Below are 22,929 nucleotides of genomic sequence, written 5' to 3'. Positions count from 1 at the left end.
TTCAATCATTTATTCCTATGTGGAGTTTCGAGTAGAAAAATAAACAGAAACCAAACAAAATGAATACAAAGTCAGGAGTCAGAATGTCTTCTGTCCCCTGCCCTTGGGTTGCTCAGGGAGCTGCGTCCTCTCGTCTTCAGGGAGGGATGGCTCTTTATGCCCACAAGACCTGGCCCCAGTTCTTCTGAGGAAGTTGCCAGCCCAGGGCCTCTGAACCCCCACTGTGGCTAGGGAGGGGTTGTGGAATTCCCCAGGGCAGGGAGAGGAAGGGATGGGGGCATGGGAGTCCCTGGGAAAGGAATGGGGGCCTTGCTCTGGGAGGGGGGTCACAGGCTGGGAGCCAAGAAGAAGGTGAGGAGTCCCAGAGCCAGCGCCAGGCTCAGGGCAGTGCTAGTGAGGAGGGGCCGGGCAGGTGCACTGCTGCTCAGCCTGTCATTGCACAGGTCACCCTGGCAGCACAGGGTGACCTCTGTGCCACTGCTGACCTGGCCAGGCTGGCTGTACGTGGGCTTGCACGATTCCACACACTCCTTCTTCACCAGGTTCCCTGACAGGGTCTCCACTGGGGAGATGGGCATGGTCAGGCTGGGCAGCCACCTCTGAACCCCACACCCCATCCAGCTAGCATCCACAGCACCCCAAGTCCCAGCTCCCAGCTGCTATTGCCACCATGTCCCAACTGTCTCCAACATGAGTCCGCCCAACCTCCCTGGGCGTGGTCTCGCAACCCTTGGGGCGCCTGGACAGCACTCACCCGTCAGCATGGTCCTGCAGAAGCGCGAGCTGGCAGAACATCTCTGAGGCTCCTTACAATTGCTGGTGCTGGTGCACACGTGACACTGGAGAGCCTGGGCTGGGGGTGAGGGTGTCAGAGGCCTCAGCCAGCCCTGGGGAGGCCTCTCAGGGACACGGGGAGACAGCTCAAAAAGACCCCTCCTGGCAGACTGGACTGGCCATCTGCCACCCCTGCCTTAGGCCATTCCCCTCTGAGGTCCTCCAGGTCTGCCAGGGCTCCTGTTCTACACACAGCTTCAGCAAATGGGAGGTGACAGTCCCTGTCTTCTGGGGCCCTGTACCCCGCCTGGAGGAAGTATCCTGTGCTAAGCGTGTCTAGAAGAACAGTGACAGGCATCCGAGAGCTCTGAGACTCGCTAGGTCCCCCATCCCAGGGACTGTCCCCAGATGGGCAGATGTGGGTTCTGAGGGCTTCAGGGCCCTGGAGACTATCGCTTGGCCAAGCTGAGCCTGTGGGAGGAAGGGCTGTCCTGGCGGGGCCTGGGGACCGGGAAGGGCAGGGGTCGGATGACCCAGGCATTTGTTTCCCGGTGCAGGCATCTCAGGACAGCTGCCAACATCATTCCCTCTCAGAACGCCCATTCCATGGGCCGATCTAGGATTCTCTGATTTTCAAACATTGTAAGTCTGATTCCGCTACGTTAAGATGTGGGATTCACTTTGTTTGAAATTCTAAGTCTAGCACCCCACAATTTCAGGATTCTCTGAGTCTCAGGGTCCACAATTCTAGGCTTCCAGTGTCTGGCCCACAGGCCAAAGCTGCCCACCCCCGCCCCAGTCCTCACCTGGCCCAGCAGCCACTGCCAGGACGACGAGGAGCAGCAGAACAGTCTTCATCTCGGGCGTCTCTGGGAGCAGTGGGGGCCCCTCCTCTCCAGAGGCCTTATAGCTGGGACACATGCTGATGGGAGGGGCGGAGTGGGCAGCCAGCCAGGCAGAGGCATTGCAGAAGGACCAGCCCCACCCTGGCTGGCCCACACCCACCCGCCCCTGCCAGCTGGAGAGCCTCTGCCCCTGGCCGCCTCCCCCAGGGCAGGGGTCTGCCCTCCCTTTCTCAGAGCTGGCCCTGCAGCTCACTGCGGGGGCTCCCTCTCTCCAGCCCTCTCTCCACCCCTGCATCACCCACTCCCTTCCTTGTATTCCCCACCTTCAGGTATAGGGTCTATGTGGGTGCCTGTAGGTACCCAGGGCTGTGGCCAGGGGCTGGAGGCAGGAGCAGGTGCTGGCCCTGCCTTCTTGGGCTCTGGGCTTGTGATCACTGTGTCAGCAGAGGCCTGGAAAAGGACCCCCGGGAGGACAAGTGTCCTGCTGAGATGTCAGGACATAGGTTCTGAGGGGCAGGGTGGGCAGCAGGAGCAAGACACAGCTGCTGGATATGCCTGCAGAGAGCTGAGCCTGGACCAGGCGTAGGATGTGGGCCAGTGGGACCCTGGCACATGGGGGAGAGGCAGGGGCGGGCAGGGCGGGGGGAGAGGGGGGAGGTGTGGAGGCAAAGACTCAACCCCTCGTCGCAGGGGACACTGTGGGACCCTCCTGTCTCCACAACCCTGCCTCCCACCCTTCAGGACCCCTCCCACCCAGTGCTCCCCACACTGTGCTCCTGCCCAGCCCTGGCCTGGAGGGGCAGCTGCCTCCCTCTGCTTTGGCACCATGCAGACCTGTGCAGGGCCCAGCCTCCCAGTGCGCTGGCTCCAGTGCTCACAGGAGAAACTCGGGCTCCCCCTCCCTCACCCCCCTCCCTGCCTCTCCTTGGGTTTCTCCTGTCTTGTGTGGCAGGAGCTGGGGTGGGGGGGCCTCCCAGAGGCCTCATTCTGTCTCTGCCTTGGTGGCCATGCTGATGGAGAGTGGGGTTGGGGCACAGACAGAGGGCAGCCCTGGGCCTGCCCCAGCGCCATCCCTGTTGATGGACACCCGTCAACAAGGACAAAGGGCAGGCCTGCTGCAGGGAGGGGGGTGTCGGTGGCCTAAGGCTCTTGCGAACACTATGGGCTCAGGCCTGCGGGGCGGGGCTCCAGGTGCCTGGCCCTTCCTGGCTCATGGCCCTGGGTGAGCCAGCTACTGGGCCACATTGTGTGAAGTCACGGCCACCTGACATGTGGGGGTCCGTGGCTGGTGCTCTGACGCTCTGTGCTGTCATCCCTGAAGCGGCTACTGGAGGCGGGACCTGCGGAAGGTGCAGGGGTGGTGCCTTCCGGGACCTCAGGGGAGTGGGCTGTGCAGGCAAGAGCCCTGGGCAGGCCGCCTGTATGCTGCTGGCCCAGGCTCCCACGGGCTTGTTAGGGGCAGCTGGGGTCTCGTTGACAAGGCAGGTAATGTGGAGGTCCCCATGTCCTCACCCAGACAGAGAAAGTCACCCCAGGTTCTGAGGCCTCTCTGCATGCATCACATAGCCCTTCTCAGGCAGGAGGGAGGAGGGTGCCCAGAGGTTTTGGGAAGCAGGGCAAGAGCTCAGTGACTGGGTGGTGAGTGGCCTGGGTGGGTGACGCACCTGGGGAGGAGTGACTCACTCGGGCCAGGGGCATGGAAGCTGCTGGAAAAACAGGTTTGGGGATTGGAGCTCCTGCGGATCCTGGTGGAGCTGCAAGGTCCAGGGATGTCAGGCAGGGGCAGGGGTCTGGGAGTGCGGTCACAGGGCAGCAGCCAGACGCCAGAGCAGAGGTGGCAGCTGGGTTCTGGTTCCATGGGAGAAAGCATTTGTCCCTGGCAGGGCTGCCCACGAGGACACCATCCTAGGAAGCCATCCTGGGGGTCTCCTGGCAGAAACATCAAGAACAGCCCCAGACACAGTTTCCCTGTGGGAGGGAGTGGGTGATTATAATGGCAGGAGCTCTCGGAGAACTGGGAGACTTGGGACCGTGCCACCAGAGAGGGCTTCCTGCAGGCGGTGAGCTGGCTGTGGTCTTGGAGGCAGGATTCAGGATTCAGGGGAGAAAGGAGCTGTCACGGCCCCTTAAGTTGGCCTCTTTCCAACACCCTTTTACTGCTGGCATCCGTCTGGTCATGTGGGAGTAGACCACAACTTGGCGGTTCTTTCCCTCACCACTGGCCTCTCTTCCCTCCCCCGATTGAGAAAGTTACTGCTCCCCAGAACCCAAGCCCTCTCACCTGGCCCCTGGAGCCAGCCCTGTGCCTCGACCTGACTATTCCAGCAGAATGCTGACTCCGGGAATGACACCCAGCAGAGGCCTTGGAGGGGCCCGGGGCCCAGAGTACTCCCATCCCCACCCCTCAGCGCTGATGCCCCCTGGACTCAGCTGGCTAGGAATCCCAGGGGCAGGGGGCAAGCCCAGACCTCTGCCAGCAGAAGCTGTCCTGTCGGTCCTGTCCTGCCCGCTGCCGTCCTGCTAGCTCCCCTGGCCTTGGTCTTGGCGTGCCTCCAGATTGTTGGGGCCTGAGGTCCCACAAAGCCAGTGTGGCCCAGAGAGGAAAGCTCCCGGCTCAGCGTAGCACAACAGCCACCTTGGCCTCTGAAAGTGCAGCCCCAGCCTTCCAGGAGCACCCCCAAGCCTCAGACCTGGGGACAAGGCTTCCTCAGTCAGCTTCAGGTTGCTGCCTGGTCCAGCGCTGCCCGGCCGCACCCAGGGGCACCCAATGCCTCCCTCTGCCTTGCAGCACCCCTTTCACTCCCTCATTCATTCATTCATTCATTCATTCATCCGACAGGGTTTTAGAAGGACCCACCATCAGCCAGGCACTGAGGGTGTAACAGAGACAGAGCGAAGGGACAGGGTCCCCAGACGATCTGAGGAGACGGGGAACCAAGAAGGGAAGCTCCGTAGTGTACGCCTGGGTGGCCAAGGCACCAGGGGAGCTCTTGAAGCGCGGCGCACAGAAGGGCGTCAGAGCCTGGGCCCCAGGCCCAGCGTGTCCTGGGACATGTGGCCCTCCTTCACTGGCTCCCTCCCTTCTTTCCCAGAGTAGGCAAAGTGACTGCCCCGTGAGTCAGGCAGCAGAGTGATGCGGTGTCTCCCTGGGGCCTGCTCTGTCCCTTTCAGTCACACACTTACACACACAGATGACGCAGAGAGGGCAGGGCCTTGCCCAGGGTCACCCAGCCATCGGTGGGAGCCAGAGCTGGGCCTGCCCCACGGCTGGGGCTCTTCCCCCACACCCAGGCTTCCCTCCTGGTTGGGGAGTCACCTTTACACACAGGGCCATGCGCCTAGACAGGGTCTCTCTCACCTGCTTCCCAAGGCTTCACATATCCCCCCCCCCCCCCCCCCCCCCGTCCTAGATCGACCTCTGGCACCCTGGCCACCAGCAGTTCTTCTCCAGAGACACCCTCCCCCCATTGCCGGCTGTGTTTCTGGGTGCAGTTAATGGGCTGAGTCGGGCTGGGGATCAAGGCCAGCTCTGCCCGTCTGGGCTCGCCCCTCATCCAGGCAGGGCCTCTCTCCTGCTCTGCTAGAGTACAAATCCACGCAGCCCTTCTCTGCCTCGGGCACAGCCTGTCTGAGGAATGGCTGGGCTGGAGCCCTAGGTTCCTGGGGGCCAAGAGAGACAAACCAGTTTTCGGGCCTGGCAGGCGACGCCCTGAGAAAGGCCCCACGGGATCCCTGCCCACAGCAGCAATGGGACACTCTCCACGGAGCCCAGCATGGGCCCTGGTTGTCAGCTTCTCTGGCTGTGTCCCCGACAAGAGCTGGGGGCTGGAGGATGAGGAAGAAACATTCAGGGGTGCGCTGCGTCCTTCTGTCTTTCTGTGAAGTGGGGGACAGAGCCTACAGAAGGGCTTGCACACAGCCACAGGGACAGTGAGGAGCTCGGGGGCCCCAGCCTGCATGCTCTCAGCAGTATGGGCCACGGAACGTGGCACCTAGGATTGCAGAACCCAAAGGACCTGAGGAGCAAGCAGCCTGGAGGGGTTTCTGCTCCCCGTGTTAGGCCAAGCTCCCAAGGTGTTGGCGAAAGACAGGATGTTGTGAGCATGCCCTGACTCCCCCTGCTGTCCCACACCTCACCGCACCTCCTGTTGCAGCCTGGCGCTGAGGCTGTGAATATTTGAGCTCCACGATGGTGTGGGTGTAGGTTCCAGGACAGTGAACACGGGCCCTTCTTACTTTCCTCACTCCTCTGCCCTCATTTGCTCCAACACATATCCCTCATCCACCCATCTAGCCATCAACCATCCATCATCCGTCTACCCATCTATCCATTATTCATTCACCCACCCACTCATGTATTCACCCATCCATTTATCCATGCATTCATCCATTTTCCTCCCATCCACCCATCCAATCTTCCCTGTACCCATCAATTTACCCATCTGTCTGTCCATCCACCCAACCACTTATCCACTCACACCGCTTGTGTGTCCTCAGGAGTTATGATGATGTGTCTGTCTTGTCTTGCCTCTTCCCTTTCTCATTTACACCTGCTTCTGCCAGAGAACGCAGTCATTCTCAGACACCATGGAGTGAAACCCGGTAGGAGCTCTGACGGCCTTACGTCTGCAGATGGTTGGCAGGCAGCTCTGGGACTTACAACACCCAATGTACAGACCTGCTCCTTTTACTTAAAATGATAAGATTACTGGGGGTGGAACCTGAGAGGACACCATGGGTGCTGACCTGTAAGAGGGAAGTCAGTATCTTATGTATACCAGGTGCTCTGGCGGTCTGTCTGTCCCTCTTTGGCACTGGTACCTCTTACACAGAGAAGTGTAAATCCTTTCCTTGACAACTCCCCTCCCCATCACTTTGTGCCCCATCCTTTGGGAACAGGAAATGGCCCTTTGTTGGGTGCTGTCACTCTTTAAGCCCCATCCAAACACTGCCAGGATAACCTGGGATTTTTCAAAAGAAGTTTTGGAAACAGCTGATGAAATTCTAGCATGGGGACCATTGTCCTCCCAAGTATGTGTGAGACCCAGATTTCAGATGTGGACATCTACCCAAACCCTGCCTTTTACAGATGTGGGAACAGAGCCCCAGGAAGCAGTTTCCAGGCTCTCGGCCTCACATAGAAAGGTGCTGGCTCAGGTAGTAAATGGCCATCAACTGTGATTGGATGGCATCAGCTGTGGCTAGTTGGCCGTCAGCTGTAACCAGTGAGCCATTGGCCACTAATATAACTGCTATGGCTACGCTAGCAGCAAATGGGGGCTAGCAAGATGGTGGCTGAGCGAGCAAGCGGCGCAGTGAGGGTTGCGAACAGTGTGGCTCCTGCTTCCTGTGTCTCCAACCCGGCCGCCAGCGAGAATATAGAGGTATGACTCCCCTACCTATGGCTCCGTGGGTGTTCCTTTTCGGCCTCACCATGTCCTGCATTCTTATGTGGGGAGCGGGAGCAGAGACCCCGCAGGCCACCCCACGTGACAACAGATGAGTTTTCTGATGTTTATCCAGTCGCAGACGTGGGAGCCAGCAGGGTTGTGTCACGTTGCCTGGGAGCTGAGCGGGCTCCGTTTTTGCATGTCGTTGCAGGCTGCCCTGGGTGTAAGGACAGGCTCCCAGGGCAGGGAGTTACTTCATCACTATAATCCCGGGACTTAGGGCATCACGGGTTTTTGTCATGTCAACCCTGGAGTGTTATGCAAGAAAAACGGCGGCTCCTCGAGGAGCCCAGAGCTGTGTCCAGGACAGAGGAGCCAGCCCTGGCTTCCAACCCCAGTCACACAAAGCTGGGTTGTTGTGAAGAGAAGGGAGAAGACCTCCCAATGGGCTGTCACAGCCTCTCAGCCCGAGCTCTCTGAGCTCCAGCCCACCCAGGCCTCCCTCAGGCACGTCAGGAGTAACAGGTCGCAGCTTGAGCCCTTGGTGCAGCTCCACACCACGCCCCTCCCAAATCGCCCTAAACTGGCAGCAGTAGCCCTGGGCCTGTTCGGGCGAAGCCAGCCTCCCTGTCCCGCCTCTGGGAGCCCTGCTCGGCTGACTGGCTGGCTACCTGCTCCCACTGCAGTCCCTCCAGCCCCTGCAAGCCCCGACCTTTGGGCCTGCTCTCCGGCTGCCTTCCCATGGCCGGAAGGCGCCACAGACTCCCGTCTGAGGCCGGCGTCCCCTCCATCATCCCACCCGTCTCTATAGCCCTGTCAGCAGCTGCAGGCCCACATTTTTCTGTGGGTTTGCTGACTTTGTCCTCCAGTCTGTTCTGTCACTGGTGTCCCAGCGCCCATATGATCCTGGTATACAGTAGGTGCCCTCTGAGTGTCTGCTGATCTAATGAGTTTGGAGAAGCCGTGGGGGTGGGTGAGAGTAGAGAGAACTCAGACGTTGGAGCAGACCACTCTGCCGACCCAGGAGGAAATCCAGAAAGCTCTTCATGCTTCACTTTCTTCGTCTGTTGTGAGGGAAAATTACTGTCTTCATATGGAAACAGTCTCTCGTCCCACCCACCCTGACTTCTGAGCACATTAATTTACCCTGAGGAGGAGGCTATGGGATGTCATGTGGCATCCCAGGTGTTTTCCGCTGGGACTTATAGAGGTGGGGTCTGCCCCAGAGCGAAGGAGGCAACAGAGGAAATTTCCACCCTCCTTGAGAAAAGAAACCCCAAACTTCCAAGGCTGGGTGGGGAGGCCCAACACCGAGCCCCAGCTTTTCTCCTGGGATGGCTGCCCCACACAGCCCACGCCAGTCTCCTCACAGCTCCCCAGAGCCCGCACGCCTGGCCATGCAGGGAGATCGCCAGATGCTGGGAGGGGCCCCGAGGGAGCCCTGACATCTTGTTTTATGGCAGGGTCCCCCCCTTGTCCATCAGAAGGCCCAAGTGAACACATGGTGGGCAGAACCCTCTCCTGGCCTGAGACCTGCTTCCCTTGGGCTCAGGAGTGCTTTGCTCCCAACAGGGTGGCCTGTCACAGGCACAGGGGTCCAACAGAGGCTGGCCATGCAGGCACTGGGCAGACAGCGGCCCTGTGAGGCCAAAGAGGTGGCTGCTGGGAATAGGAAGGGCCTGCATCCCTTAAGGGCATGGGTGGGAACACCTGGGGACACTGCTGCCAGGAGACGGGGCTTTGGGAGGGGGGAGGAGAGGCTGGGCATTCTGTGCCCAGAACTGAGGCGCAGGCCTGACTGGGAAGGCTCCCAGCCACCATGACGCTTCTCTCCTGGTTCCTGAGCTGTGGCAGCCAGGCTTTGCTAGCCAGGCGAGAGGCACACCTCACTCTCCTGTCCTGGAAGCTTGTCACCAGGGAGGGATGTGTGGGACAAAGAAACAGGGGCAGGGAAAGCACTCGGGTCCTCCAAGTGAGAGGAGGCCCTGGGCAGAGGTGGGGGGCAAAATTCCAGGAGAGTCGGGGCCTCTGGCCCTGGAGGAAGCTCAGAGCCCTCAGCGCCTGGCTGTGCCCTGACTGCAGGTGTAGGACAGCAGGAGCATGGGGTGCACTGGGGGACTGAACACCTATGCTGGGGGGCACCAAAGCTGAGAGGGCTCCCCAGAGAACCCACACGAGCCGCCGCCCAACTTGGGATTTCCTGAAAGTGTGTTTCTGCCGCCCTGGCCATGGGGTTGGCATACAGGCTGGCTTCTTACATGATAAGGAAATGAGCCTCTTCCCCCCGAGCCTGTGCATCAAGGATTCTACCACCCGTCTCTAAAGTGGCCCCTGGCTGCCTCTGAGGCGCAGGGGCTCCGCCCAGGACCAGTGACAAGAATCCCCCCACAAATTCAACATCTCAGAGAATGAGGACAGAGCAGGACTTGCAGCTTTATTTTCCTCTCCTGAGACCCAGAGGTGCCTCTGAGGGTGTAGGGCGGCCCCCCTTGCCTAGTGAGAATGGGTCCCAATGCCCGACACCGATCCCCTCATGACCTGACCCAGCCCCCAGCGGGCAGCCAGGGGACCACTGGAAAGGCCTGCCTTCACATGGCAGGGCTGGTGAGGTTGGTGGCGCCCACTGGTTAGCACACGGAGCCCCTGAGGGAGACCCTGGGAGGCGGGTCCTCAGCTGGCTCTCCTCAGGGCACCTGGCCCCAGGACTCCCCAATGGGCTTGTGAAGAAAGAATGCACCAGATGAAATGTGAGTGAATGAGAGAGTAAGTAGGTGGATGGGTGGATGATGGATGGATGGATGGATGGATGGATGGATGGATGGATGGTTGAGCACAGGAGTGGAGAAGAAGGTCGAGAAATCCAACACCAAACCTCTGATCTGCCTCCCCCTGCACGAGCAGCTCTGGACACAGGAGCTGAGGGACCTGGTGTCATGGAACACACAGGCTCCTTTGGGTCAGAGAGGGAGAAACCCCCAGCAGAGGCCCCTGAAATGGGGCGAGGGATGCTGTGGAGAACCGAGGTGCTCTTCCCACTCCTGGATGGCCAGGGGACCCCAAGACCCCCGCAGAGAGCTGAGGGCCCCTCAGAAGTGTGAGCCTGGGGGAGGTGTGCCCCAGGGCTCCCCATGTGGACAGGTTCCCTGGGGTGGGGAGAGCATCCCTCCCTGGCATAGGAGCCTGAGGGGGTTGCTGGGTGTGGCCTGGGGGAAGCAGGGAAGAGTGACAGGAGAGATGGGGGCTCTTCCTGCCAGGGTGGGGTAGGCCGGGAGCCGCACAGGCTAGAGACAGACCCCGTGCAGCGGAGTCCAGGCTGAGAGGAGCCGGGGAGCCCTGGGCTGGCCAGTGGTGGGCGGGCTCACCAGGCTGCCCAGAGCAGCACCCACAGCAGGCTGGCCAAGGTGCTGACCCACAGGGCCCCACGGCCACCCACCAGGCCCACGGCTGCACTGCGGTTGCACTGGCTGCCCTGGCAACAGGAGACGGAGAGGGCGCGGCCGTCAGAGGACACGGTGCTGTTGGGGCAGGTCGGGGCGCAGGACTTCATCACCAGGATGCCGCCAGGGTTGGCTGCGGAGAGAGGGGTGAGGGCCCATGGGGGTGTGCTCTGCGCAGCACCCACCCCGCCAGGCCCGGGCGTGGAGACTGCAGCCCGCAGCCCGTTGGCACAGCACACGCCACCGCTTCCAGGGCCCCTGGGAGTTGGACGTGGGTGTCCCAAAGAGCCTTGAACTGTGCGAGTGTGTGTGTGTGTGTGTGTGTGTGTGTGTGTGTGCGCGCGCGCGCAGAAGGGGGTCCTTCCTTGGTGCCTGTAGGCCTGGGGAGTGCTGTGTCCATCCTCAGACCAGCTCCTCTGTGACTTGTATGGCCAGGGTGTGACTCAGGGGACGTCTTTGGCAGCTGGCTCAGAAGCCAGATGTGGGGCTGGAGGGGCCTATGCCCAGGTAAACACGGATAATGAGAGAGCCAAGCTCTGCGGCTGTTTGGGGTTAAATGAGAGTGGTGTGGCATGAATGTAAGTTTTCAGTCGTGGCCAGTCAGTCAGTCAGTAGCAGTGCCAAGGGTTGCGTGACATTGTCTTTCCCGTGGCGGCAAAGCAGAAAGACAGAGACACCAGCTCCCGACAAATGGGAGCTGCATGTGGACGGCAGAGGCCAGGGGCCCCATGTGAGGGTCCTCGAGCAAAGGCTGATGGGCTGGCCGGGGTTGGCAGCAGTCCCCACCCCCTCAGGAAGCCAACCCACCGACAGACCATCCTCCCCAAGCCTGGGGCGGCGCCAGGCAAGACACCACAATGTGGTATTTCTTTTCCTCTCCCCACAGTCCTGAATTTTCCAACGGTCCCTGTGTTTCTGCAAATAGAATGTAACAGGCAGCCTTGACTAAGTTTCTCGGTGTTTCTGAGTTACTGTTGACGAGGCATGGGCAGGCATTGCCACACGTCACCACCAGCACCTGGTGACATTTAGCCAGCCTGGCCACCTCCCTGCTGGGTGGGCTCTGAGCTCTAGGTCCCTGGCCTGAGAAATGCAGGACTGGATGGGAAGGTAGACTAGGGGCTGGGCCTGGGGCTCCGTGGTGTGTAGCAGTGGCCCCTGCTGTTTATCTCACCTGCGTCACAGGTGAGAGCTGGTTGGCTCTGCTGGGAGGCCTGCAGCAGGGGATATTCCCAGACCCCTTCTCACTGGAGCCACAGAAGCCCAGGCCCAGGGTGGCTGTGAGCCTGAGACCAGAGGCAGCACAGCCCTGTCCCCACCCATCGCCCTGGATTGGCTGTGGAAAGCCACTAGGCACTTACACCTCCGAGCTCAGGGAGGAACAGAAGCTCAGAGAGGCCTCGCCAACTGCCAGAGGCACTTCGGGTGGTGCAGGGAGTGACCGCCCTGCCACCGCCCAGGCCCGACTCACTGTCCAGAGGGCTCTGGTCCCCACACTTGCTGCTCTAGGACCTCTCCTGCCTCCCCCTAGGCCCGCCAGCTCCCTCTCCACTTGGGCAGGGCCTCTGCTCACTGCTCCTTCCAGGTAGCACCCCCTCCCCCCTGGCTGTCAGCCTGGATGCCCCATTACCACAGGGTCGGGCTTGTCTGACTGTCAGCACGTCCACCGGACCAGGAGGGTGGGATGGCCCCACACCCCAGAATGCACTCAGGGTGTGCTGCCTGGCTGAACAGGTAGATGGACAGACAGATGCAGCAGATGGTCGGAGAGGGGCAGGGGAGGTGGGATGAGGCCTGAGGAGTCTGAGGGATGGGTGTCTGTCCTGCCCAGGCTGTAAGAACTGAGGCGTCAGGGGCCTGTGGGGGTCCCCGGCATGCTGGGGACCACCAGAGAGAAGCAGTGCCCTCCCATCTGCCCTCCGTTGCCTTCTGGCCACCTCTCCCAGTACAGCCTCAAGGCCAAGAACCCTGAAGTCCCCTCTGGTACCAGCGTCAGAGTTGGCACGCTCAGTAGGTGCTTGGGCCATCAAGCAGGTGACTGAAAGGGAAGAGCCATTCCTGGCTGTGGCTTCTGCATCCAGGGCCCGGCCAGAAGTGGGGGCTACCACTAGCCCCTAAGAAAGTGACAAGCTTGTGTCTCTGAGCAGGTCTTTCTCCACCCAACAGGGAGGGACCTGGAGGCGTTTGAGGGGTGCACACTGCTCCCTCACAGAGTCCCTGGGCTGAGAAGAGGGTGAGGGCCAGCGGGGTCGTGGGGAGACAGACCCCAGCATAGTTCCTGGCTTTGCCATGCACCCGTGGGGGTCCTGGGCTGGACACTGTGCTACGCGTCATGGGGAGGGGGACTCGGGGAGGGGGCCTCTGAGTCCCAGCTGGAACAACCTTGATCATCATTAGGGTTGGATTTATGGGGCACGTTGGCCCAGAGGATGGCCTGGGCCCCCCGTGGGACTGCCCTCTGCAGAGCCCCTGCTTTGTGCTAGGAGCCTGGGGATGCCGCCGGGCTCCTCAGACATGACCCAACAGTGGCAGCAACCTGCCAGGGGAGAGGTCTCATTTCCTCACAGAAATGGACACTGCTGCCTGCCCAGGTGCCTGTCCCTCACCCTGTCACGCCTCCTTCTCCGTCACCCTATAGCAGCTCGTAGCTCCCCCGCCTTCATTTCAGGGTCCCAGCCTCCCCTTCCTGCTTCCAGCTCCCCAGGGTCACATCCTGGCCCAGTTCACACCTCCACGCCATGACTCCTAGGGCCCCACCTGCACCCAGACCCTGCCTGTCCCTGTCACCCGCGGGCCGTATTCCACATGGATTCGCTCTAAGTTAAGCTGGAAAGTCCATTTTGTAGCCTTGAGTTGCTGGCAGGGCTCTGACCCTCACATCAACCCATGACTATTAGAAGTGGGACGGGTTCATTCCTGCCACCTACAGCCCTGCGGCTAGGCTGCACTACAGGAATCCGGCTGGAGGGTGGTGATGTCCCCAAGGGTCTGGCCTGCGGTGCTGTGGGGGCACAGGCGGGCTTCTGGGGCAGCTAGGGGGGCGTGGGGTACTCACTGGCCCGCGTGATCACACAGTACTTGTCCGTCAGGGCGCACTCCACCAGAGACTCACAGTTCTCGTGGCCGCAGCACACATGGCAGTGCAGGGCCCAGGCTGGGGGGAAGGAAGCACAGGCCCATCAGTCTGGGCTGGGGTCCAGGCCTGGCCTGGGGCTGGGCTGAGCGCTGCCCGCCTGCCGCATGGCCACAGCCGTCCTGGCCCCTCTGAGCCTTCTCTTCCTCCTGCCCTAACCTCCTGAGGTGTTCCTGGTCCCCTCGGATGGGCCGAGAGACTTGGTGTGGTGACTGTGCCAATCTGTCAGAGGAGTGAGGGTGTAGGTGGGGCATGGGTGTCTGCAGACTGCCCCCAGGACAGAGGAGGACATGGGCAGCATGGTGCCCTACAAGGAGAGTCTGCCTCAGAGGTGATCTGTGTCCTACTTCTCACTGTCCCTATCCCTCTCCGAGGGCAGTGTCCTCACCTATGAGATGGGATGTGCTGCAGCCCGAGGCAGTTCGGTCTTGCCAGAGAAAGAGATGATGTAATGCCCAAAGCCACCGGCTCCTGCCCCACCCCCTTCACTAGGGCCCGCAGGCCTGGGACTCCTGCCTGGGACCAGAATGGCCGTGGATCTGAGGACTTTGCACATAGTAGGTGCTAGGGGCTGTTTAGTTAACAGTTTAGTTAACAGGAAGGAATGGCCCTGCCCTTCACTGCCTGGGGCTGCTGGTGACCCCGCCCCAGACCCATCAGGGCAAAAGGCCCCGGCCCTGACCAGTTCCTGCGCCTGTGTGAGCAGACCCAATGACAAGGTCATGAGAACAAGCCTCCTGGCCTGGAGACCCCAAAGGCCGCCCAGGGGTGGCAAACCGAGGCACAGTGTGTAACCCTGATTAAGATGGAGGGGGAGTGTATAACACTTTGTGGAACACTTGACTGAGAGGGCAGGGGCCATCTGGGAAGGCTTCCTGGAGTGGGTGGCCCTGGAGCTGGACCTGGACAGATGGATAGATTTCTGTTTGTCACCTGGGAAAGGACCCTCCGGCAGAAGGGGCAGCATGGCGGTGGCCTAGCCAGCTGGGACCAGGCTATGACAACCCAGGAGCTGTGGGGTCTGGGGGGTACCTGGAGGGGGTTTCTTGCAAGGGATACCCTTAGGACAAGGCACACCTACTTTGACCTTGGAGCCCGCCCGTGCCTGTGCAATGGGGTGATGGCACTTTCTCCACATGGGCCCACGGATGTCAGAGCCCTCTTCCCTGCGTGGAGAGTGGGGGACGCTGTGGCTGAAACACGAGCAAGCAGGAGGTTAAGCTCAGCCTCACCCCCTGAGCTCAGAGGCCATGCTTCCCAGGTCAGGGTTCTGGATTCCCCAAGAAGAATAGGCCTCTTTGTCAGGGGGTGCAATTCATCCTGGGTGCTGGTGGGGGCAGGAGACGCTCCTACGTTCCTCTGAACAACAACCGGACACTGCCTCAGTTTCCCTCACGGGGGTCGGGAGAGTCCCTATGTCCTTGGGCTGTGCTGAGAATTAATGGGTTAATCTCGTTAGGTTGCTGGAGCAGTGACCCTTCCAGCAAGTGCTGTCCAGGTATCAGCCTCCCAGGAAAGCTAAGCCTGCCCCCACCTCTCCTACACCTTCAACTGGGACACAGGGGCGGGACCTCCAGGGGCCTCCCCAGCACCTTCTGCCTCTCCAGCCCCTCATCTCTGCAGGGCTTTCTTCGGATACATGACCTTGTCCTCTGCCCCGCCCAAGGCCAGCCTTCTGCCCTTGTCCAAACATCCCCTCCATCTGTATTTCCGGCCTCCCCAAGCTGAGACTGATCGCCAAAGTGTCTCCTTCCACCTACAGGTCCCCTCCCAGTCCCCACTCCACCCCTAGAGGCTTCCCCACACAGCTGGAGGCTTACCTCACGCACCCCACTCTCAGGGGGGGCCATGGGGCTAATTAACCCTGGGTGGTTATTACAGCCTGATAATCACAGGCTGTGTCACTCCCTCCCCGGGCCCCATTTCCGGTGGCCTCAAAAGCCACAGGTGCTTTTCTTGTTCCAAGTCATCAGGTAGGGGCAGAGCTGGGGCTGGAAGGGGGCAAACAATTTCTTTCTCTGGTTTTACCACCTTCCAGGACAACAGGACCACTGGGACCCTCGTAGGAACCCAGGTCCACTGCCCAGCCCAGAGCTCTGCAGCCTCGTCCTCTCACTGGGTCTTTCACCCCTACAAGAGCCAGATGTACCAGAAACTGGGCCCAAAGGGACACCGCGGTCTCTAGTTCTGGTTAAACAGGGAACAGCCACAAGGGCCTCCCCTCACTCTCCTCACAGCCCCCAATCCAGGCGGATGCCGCAGACCCCTCAGACCCCATCCAGCCCCGCCTGGCACCTGTCTGCCCCATCTCTTCCACCCAGGTCAGCGACCCTTACCCAGGTCAGTGCAGAAAGTGGCCAGAAGCAGAAACACCAGAAGTGGCCTCATCGTGGGGCGTCCGCTACAGGGACTGGGGCGCTGCTGTGCTGGTGCATTTATACAGCAGGCTGGCCAGGTCAAACCTAGTAATTTAGCTGGAGACGAGCTTGGGAAAGGGGCCTGCCTGACTCAGGGCCCAGGCTTCCCTTTGTCCTGCCCCCGGGGCACCCAGGGGACTCTCCAAAGGCCACTGCCTTTCTCTCCATCCTAGACCTTGGCCTCCTTTTCCCTTGTCCCATGAGGCCCCAGGTGGGGCTGGGAGAAAAAGAGACATAGGTACAGTAGGCTGTGGGGGACAGCCCACTCTAGAGGCTTGGGGGACACAGCCCTGACCTAGGGTCTAGTTTGGAGGACCCAGCCTGCCCACAGCTCTTTCAAGCAGGCACAGCCGTCTCCTCTGGGCCATGGCAAGCAGGGAGGCCCCGAAGCCAATTAATGGGGAAGCTGAAGCCCTATAGACTGAAAACGTCTGCATCCCCGCTGTGTACACAGGTCACCTAGGGCTCAGGTAAATGCTGGTTGTGACTCAGAGGCCTGGGTGGGACCTGAGACTCTTGGTCTAACAAGCTCCTGGGGGTGCTGGTCTGCAGGGCCAAGCGAGAATCACGGTGCCCAGCACCCAGTGGGCACTCTATCACTGCCATCCGGCCTCCAGGCCAGGCTCTGGGAACTGCAGGTGACAAGGGTGCCCTGGGGGGGACACAAGAAGTGGGCTGCTGCTGGTTTCTGTTTTGGGGTCTGGCTGGGGTTCCAGAGGCTGAGAGGTTGGAGCTCACACCTGATGTCTCTGCTCCAACCCCTCCCAGGCCACAGGCCTCTCTCTACTGGTGGCCCTAGTCCCCTCCCCAGTGACCACAGCTACCTTTCTAGAAGTACCTCTGATGTGTCACAATCTCCTGAGAGCCCCAAAGGAGCCCACTCTGTTAACTCCGCCCCCCTGGCCTCCTGTTCCCTCCAGCCTCCCCACCACCCTCAGTCTCCATGGCAGACTCCGCACATCCAGGCCCTGCCCAGGCCTGGCCTTGTGCCCGGGATACTCTTCCCTCCTTTCCCTCCCTGGCGGCATCATCTTTGACTGGAACACTCTTAGACCCCTGCCCAGGCCTGCGCCCTTCGCAAGGTCCCTAAGACCGTCTCCTCCTCCCACCCGAGGAGGTGGGCTGAGATACTGGGTACCAATCGGTACGGCTAAGGGTGGCCTCACTGAGGCCAGACCAGCTTCTCGCTCTCCCCACACCCCGAGCACCCAGGTGACCGTCCCAGGCCTCTGAGGGAGTGTGCAGCAAACAGGCTGGGAGGGGAAGAGAGAGCCCTGGGCTCTGAGTGTCCCCTGCCCCAAGTGACGAGCAATCTGTCTGTGTTCAGGCCTTGCTGATCCCTACTCAGTGCCAGGCTTGGGCCGTCGGTGCTGGGGCTCAGGGATGAAAGGCTGTGTGTGGGGTATGGGGACCCACATTTACAGAGAGTAGGCAGGTGACAGCCATGGGTCCTGTGCACAGCCACCAGCCTCTGCCTGCAAACTGCATGGGTGAGCTGCATTTTGAAGTAGGGGTGGTGGAGGGGACTGTTGAAAGCAGCGGAGGAGCTGTTGGAAAGGAGTAGCTGGGTGATGTGGTCCTCAAACTCTCTCATTGGCTGGATCTTTCCTGGCAGGTCCGGCTTTCGCAAATTGGGGTCTGTGTTCTTGAGGGTCTGTGAGAGCTTTTTTTCCTCTAACAGGACAATCTGAGAAATGACCCTCAGGAATCTCAAAGAGCCTTTTAGGAGCAAAGATTCCGCAACCCCAGGGGGCAAGGGCCCTGGGGAGGGGCCTACCAATTTGGGAGCTCCCTCAGGAGGGGAGGAGCAGGAGAGCAGGGGCTGCCCCGGGTGGGTGGTGATGGCAGAGGAATGCGACCCAAGCGCCAGCTGCCCAGGGGCTGGGGGAGGGGTAGAACTGCCCCTCGTAATAAGGCATCTGCTACTCACTGTTTTACAAGCTGAGTGCTTTCCAATTAAGGCCCAGACTCACCCCAGGCCACAGTTAACTGTGGCCCCCGCAGCCTGGCTCTGGATTCCACATCCCAGAGTGGCTGAGAGGGAGACACGGGAGCTCCCCGTCCCGCAGGGGTGCTGGCAGGTGAGGGAACTGGGGCAGCAGTGAAGCCCAGTGCAGGATACACAGCATGGACCCTGTCGGCCTAGAGGGGCGCAATCCTGCCCTCCAGTAAGAGACCTTGACCGTAGTTAGGAACCCCAAGACTGCCACATGATCCAGAGCCCGAGTTCTGCTTTTACCTTCCCCTCCCTTGACCCCCCTTTCCCTGTCTGCTCCTTTCCCTCCTGAACTCATGCCTCTTGCTGTCTTGCTGGGGCTGGAAAAGGGGTGCTCCTGTACCTACATATACCACAGAGGACTCTGTGCCCTGACCCTGATTACCCTGACCCTGGTCACAGGCTGAGCCCTGACCCTGGTCACAGGCTGAGCCCAAGCCCTGGCCATAGGAGACTGTTCTAGTCTTCAGTCCTATGAGAAGACTGTGGGGGAGGCGAAGAAAGCTGTTTGCTCAGGGGGTCTGTCAGAACTTTTTTTCCTCTAATAGGACAATCTGAGACACCTCACGGGGCTTAGCCAGCAGCTGGAGAGATCAGGCTGGTGGGACTCTTCAGGTGTCATGAGCAGAAAGTTTGGCGTTCTGAGAGGTTCTGGCCCGTTGCCCTAGGCCGCGCTTGCTCCCCTTTCTCACTCAGAGCCTGGCCCCTGCCCCCGGCATGCTCCCTTCCATTTCCTGTAGCAAGGAGAACACCAGCTTCTCTACACCCATCCAAGTCTCAGGGCACAAGGAGCTGCCGCTGGGCATGTCCACTGGCCCCTCCTGGGGCCTCCGTGACTCCTTCAAGAGGAGGAGCTGGGGCGGAGGAGGAGGAGGAGGAGCATTGGGATAATTTTCTGAGTCCTGGGTGGCTGGTTGCTCTAACTCCGACCTGTCTAGGCAGTAAGGAGCCAGGAAGCATGGACGCCCGTGTTCCTGAGCGTGGGCAGCTGGTATTTCCCGGGACCTAGGAGGTGGCAAACTGGATAAACCAGAGTGTCCCAGCTGTCAGCATCTTGTAAGGTGCACCTGGGACAGCTCAGCCTGCTGTCTCCTGCAGGTCGGGGCTGAGCGTGGACAGGGCCCAGCAGCCAGCTCCGCAGAGCGGCGGTACAGGAGGTGGGCCGGGACAGGCGAACAGGAGCTCACCAGCCAGAGCAGCGGCCCAGGTGAACAGGGCAGCCATCTTAAGGAACGTCTGCATAGGAGCGGCTCCCTCTCTGACGATGGCACCCCTGAGTTCTGTTTTAGCAACATGTCATGGAAATTGTGGCACACACTGGGCAGATCCTAGCCATGGAAATTTCATACTCCATTGTCTTAACACAATGCCAAGGAACTGCCAGTCACCTGCACAGCAGCTGCCCTCCAGGGCCTGCTCCCTCTAGCACCCCCTGCTGGCAAAGCAGACATGCTGGAAGCTGGGCAGAGGGAGGGCGAGCCCTGAGCCCGTAACTCCACCAGCAGCACCTTCTCTTGCAGCAGAGGGATGCACCCCTCAGGGCTCCTTCAAGCTGTGGGGAGCAGTGTGCCCTGATACCCGGCCAGCATCTCACAAAGGCCCTGCAGCCTGGGAGTGTCTCCCTCCCCTCCCTGCACTATGCAGAGGCTCGGGGGCCCTGCTCCCTCCTGGTACCCTTCCTGGCATCTCCCCAATACCTCTTGCACGTGGAATCCTATCTGGGCACTGGTGTGAATTCACTCAAAGCCCTTCACACTTTGAGAGCCGCCCCCACCTTCAGCCCCCACCCATTCTGCCCTTTGCTGCTTCTCCTGCCACATTCCCACATCACACACATGTGCACACACACGTTCCCACTCACATCCACTAATTCATGCTGACACACTCACACAGGCACATGTCTCACACTCACACACCCAGTGCACAATCCTGAATGCACCAGGCTTGATCCAGCCCTCTGGCTTCTGTCAAGACGTCACTCAGCAGGGCCGCTGTCTCCTGGCCTCTTGTCTGAGTATTTCTCCTTCATAAGGCCCAAGAGTGAAGGATCCGGGGAGCATTTGGTGCTTCCCACAAGACTGACAGCAGCACGGGAAGGTGGGAAGGAGGACAGCCCATGTGGGGTGCAGGTATCCTGTGGACAAGGGGGTGGGGGCAGTGGCAGCGCTGTGCCAGGAAGGCTCCAGCTCTGTGGCCCACAGACCAGTTGACCCAGCTTGGTTGTATGGCCTTGTCCTTCCACAGCCTTAATCTCTGTCAGTAAGATGGGGTAACTGACAAAGATGGGGTAACCCCTCCCCAGGGCTGTCCTGAGAGTGAAAGGGGAGAATGTCTGGCAGAGCCCACGACCAAGGCACGCCTTAGAAACAGATGAAGATGTTGATGGTGAGTTTGGGGGCTCCCACGGCGTGGGGCTTGCTTCAAGTCATCTGACAAGACAAAAGGGTGACTGGGGACACGATACAGAGGGTCTGGGGGCCCTGTGCAGTGGGAAAAGGGACCCCAGAATGCGTCTAGGCCTCCAGGGAGCAAGGCCCTAGTGGAGTAGAGTGGCTCCAGGGCCCCTGGACGCTTCCCACCAGGGCCGAGGAGAGTGGGAGGGGGATAGTGGAGGACACGGAGGGAAGGAGCTTGGCCGGGGACCAAAATGGCCTAGTGGGCACAGGCTCCTGGCCGGTCTTCCCAGCTTGGAGGGGACACAGGGGAAGGCTTTGAAGGGGAGCATCGTGTCCCCAGTGCTCCTGAGGTTCTCTACTCCCAAAGCTCTGAGCGGGAGAGCAGGTGTCCTCTCAGCCAAGGAGGGTGGCTCATGTGTGGGCACGCACCCACAGCCTCAGGGGCCCATCTCTCCACCTCTTCCTCCACCCCGTGTTGTCCTGTTTGCTCCTCCACCGGGTCCACTCTGCAGAAAGGAAGCATTTCCTGTGCCTGTGCTGCCCAGCTGGAGTCTGCGACCTGGAGGGCCAGGTGTCACTGTGGTGTAGGTGGCAGGTGGCTCTCTGTGCCTGGAGATGCCAGCTGGCCTCCTGGAGGGTGGAACACCCCACGGGCAGCACCATTTTGCCGATCTTGCTTCAGAGGTCTGGCCAGGGGGCAGGCTGGATCTTGGCCCCTCTGTCACCTGGACCCTGCAAACAGGAGCCAGGTAAGGGAGGACTGGTCAAACTAGGGACAGGGAGGTCCCCATGTACTGAAGTCATTCATTTGTTCATTCATTCCACAGACGTTTATTGCACCTCCCGCATGCTGGGGACCTAGGGTGACAAATGTGCGGGCCTGTGGCAGTGAGGGATTGGCATGTGCTTCCCACAGTCCCAGGGAGTGGAGAAGGCCTATGCAGGAAATCCCTCAGGCTCAGGACACAGGGTGCTTGGCTCCCACCCGGGCTGTGCCCTCCCGGCAGTGGGGCCTTGGGCAAGCTTCCCGCCTCACTCTCGTCATCTCTACCTCAGGGGCTCCTTGTGGCCAACCTTGGAAGGCACTTATGCAGGTCTAATAGGTGATGCCAACAGACGCCGTCAGTGCCCACCTGTACCTCAGCCTTGCCTCCTGGTGCCTGTGCCTACCTCCCAGCATGTCTTGGCCTGAATCCCATCTCCCCACCCCAGCAAGGTAGCCAGGAAAGCCAAGAAATGAATGCCCCCCTGTCCCTGAGGCCCCAATGGCAGCTGGGGTCAGGGAGTCCATAACCCCAACCCCTCGCCCAGATGGGACCAATCTTGTGAGGGGTCCACACAGGCTCTGGGAGACTCCCACAGGATGGAGCCCAGGGCCCACAGGGTAGCTGTCTGGACAAGGCCTCACCTTCCTGTCTACCGTGGAGATGCCCCTTTACCAGCAAGATGGGTTTATTTGGGAACAGCGGAGAATTGTAATTTGAGACAAGCATGCGATAGCAAAAACTACAGGCAAGTCCAGAAAACAAAGGAGAGGAACTTTATAGAGAAAAGGGAAGAAGTTGGGAGGAGGTGCTTTGAACAAAAGTCCCTTGGAGGACAGCGAGAGTTCAGGGTGGTGACCCTTCTCACTGGCTGAGTTGCTGAGCAAGGAAGGAAATCTTTGCTTCTCCTGTTGGACTAGTAGTATGGCCGTGCAAGGTGCCTTTCTTCCTGCTGGTGTCTGGGACTGACCCCGGGGGGTTGTGTGTAAGGGCTCCCGATTCAGGCCTCTGGACTCCATTGTGAAAGCGGTTTCCTTTATTCATTTTCACATCTGACATTAGAAAACTCTACCAGACTTTTTGTGCCTACTGTTTGCATGGTGTGCCAATTACTAAGTAATAGACTCACCTCCACCCGCCTTCCCAAGCCAGCCAGGGGTCCCTGCCGCGGACTCTGCACCGCATTTCGGAAGAGCGGGTGCCGCCTTGCGAGGTTGTGCCGCTAGAGGCGCCAGCGCGGCTGCGGGGCTGTCCCCGCGCGCTTCCAGTTTGCTCCTCGACTTCCGCTCCGCCAGCGCCGCTGCTTCAGCTCGTGGGGCGTTTCTCTCCGCAGCTGCCGAATGGCTGTGGTTTTTCCGGTGTCGCAGACCACCTCTGTTGCCCCCAACCCCCACCTCCGAGACCCCGGCCAGAGACACCTCCTCCTCGGGGTCTGGAACCAGCCCGGGCTCTGCTCCGGCTCAGAGCCACCAGCCCGGTGGGGACACCCAGTCCTCGGAGCTTCTCAGGGTCAGAAATTCCAGCCTGTCACCTGGTAACTTCAGCTCTAGGGTGGCAGCAGCCTCATGGAGCTGTTACAGCCCCACGGCCACTCCAGTGCTTGTGGTTATAGGACCTGGGAGCCAAGAATGGTCTTTTATATATTTAAATGTTAGAGGAGGGAAAGGACCTTTCCTGAAAGTTCTATGGAAGGCGTTTTATTGTCCATTGGTAAAGTTTTCTGGAACGTACAATGCCTGTTCACTTTCCTATTTCCCTCCTGCAGAAGAACACTTGC

At 60.2% G+C, this 22,929-nt stretch overlaps 1 protein-coding gene across 1 annotated transcript; it reads right to left on the bottom strand.

Moving 5' to 3' along the window:
* Window positions 1-1,667, bottom strand: LY6D (lymphocyte antigen 6 family member D). The gene is made up of 3 exons (XM_019712178.2): window positions 1,581-1,667; window positions 755-853; window positions 1-562 (listed from the first exon to the last, which is right to left on the bottom strand). The coding sequence occupies exons 1-3, from the start codon at window positions 1,630-1,632 to the stop codon at window positions 327-329; spliced, it is 387 nt and encodes a 128-aa protein (XP_019567737.2). The 5' UTR covers window positions 1,633-1,667; the 3' UTR covers window positions 1-326.
* Between the last annotated feature and the right edge of the window lie 21,262 nt (window positions 1,668-22,929).

This window comes from Rhinolophus sinicus, linkage group LG12 (assembly GCF_036562045.2).
Source record: "Rhinolophus sinicus isolate RSC01 linkage group LG12, ASM3656204v1, whole genome shotgun sequence".
Lineage (NCBI taxonomy): Eukaryota > Metazoa > Chordata > Mammalia > Chiroptera > Rhinolophidae > Rhinolophus > Rhinolophus sinicus.
Note: the sequence above shows the minus strand (reverse complement) of the source record. Positions and strands in the feature narration are given on the sequence as shown.

Coding starts and splice junctions, on each gene's coding strand:
- LY6D (XM_019712178.2), bottom strand. CDS start 1,632: ATGAAGACTGTTCTGCTGCTCCTCGTCGTCCTGGCAGTGGCTGCTGGG. Junction 854..1,580: donor GGCAGTGGCTGCTGGGCCAG/GTGAGGACTGGG, acceptor CCTCACCCCCAG/CCCAGGCTCTCCAGTGTCAC. Junction 563..754: donor CTGCAGGACCATGCTGACGG/GTGAGTGCTGTC, acceptor CCATCTCCCCAG/TGGAGACCCTGTCAGGGAAC.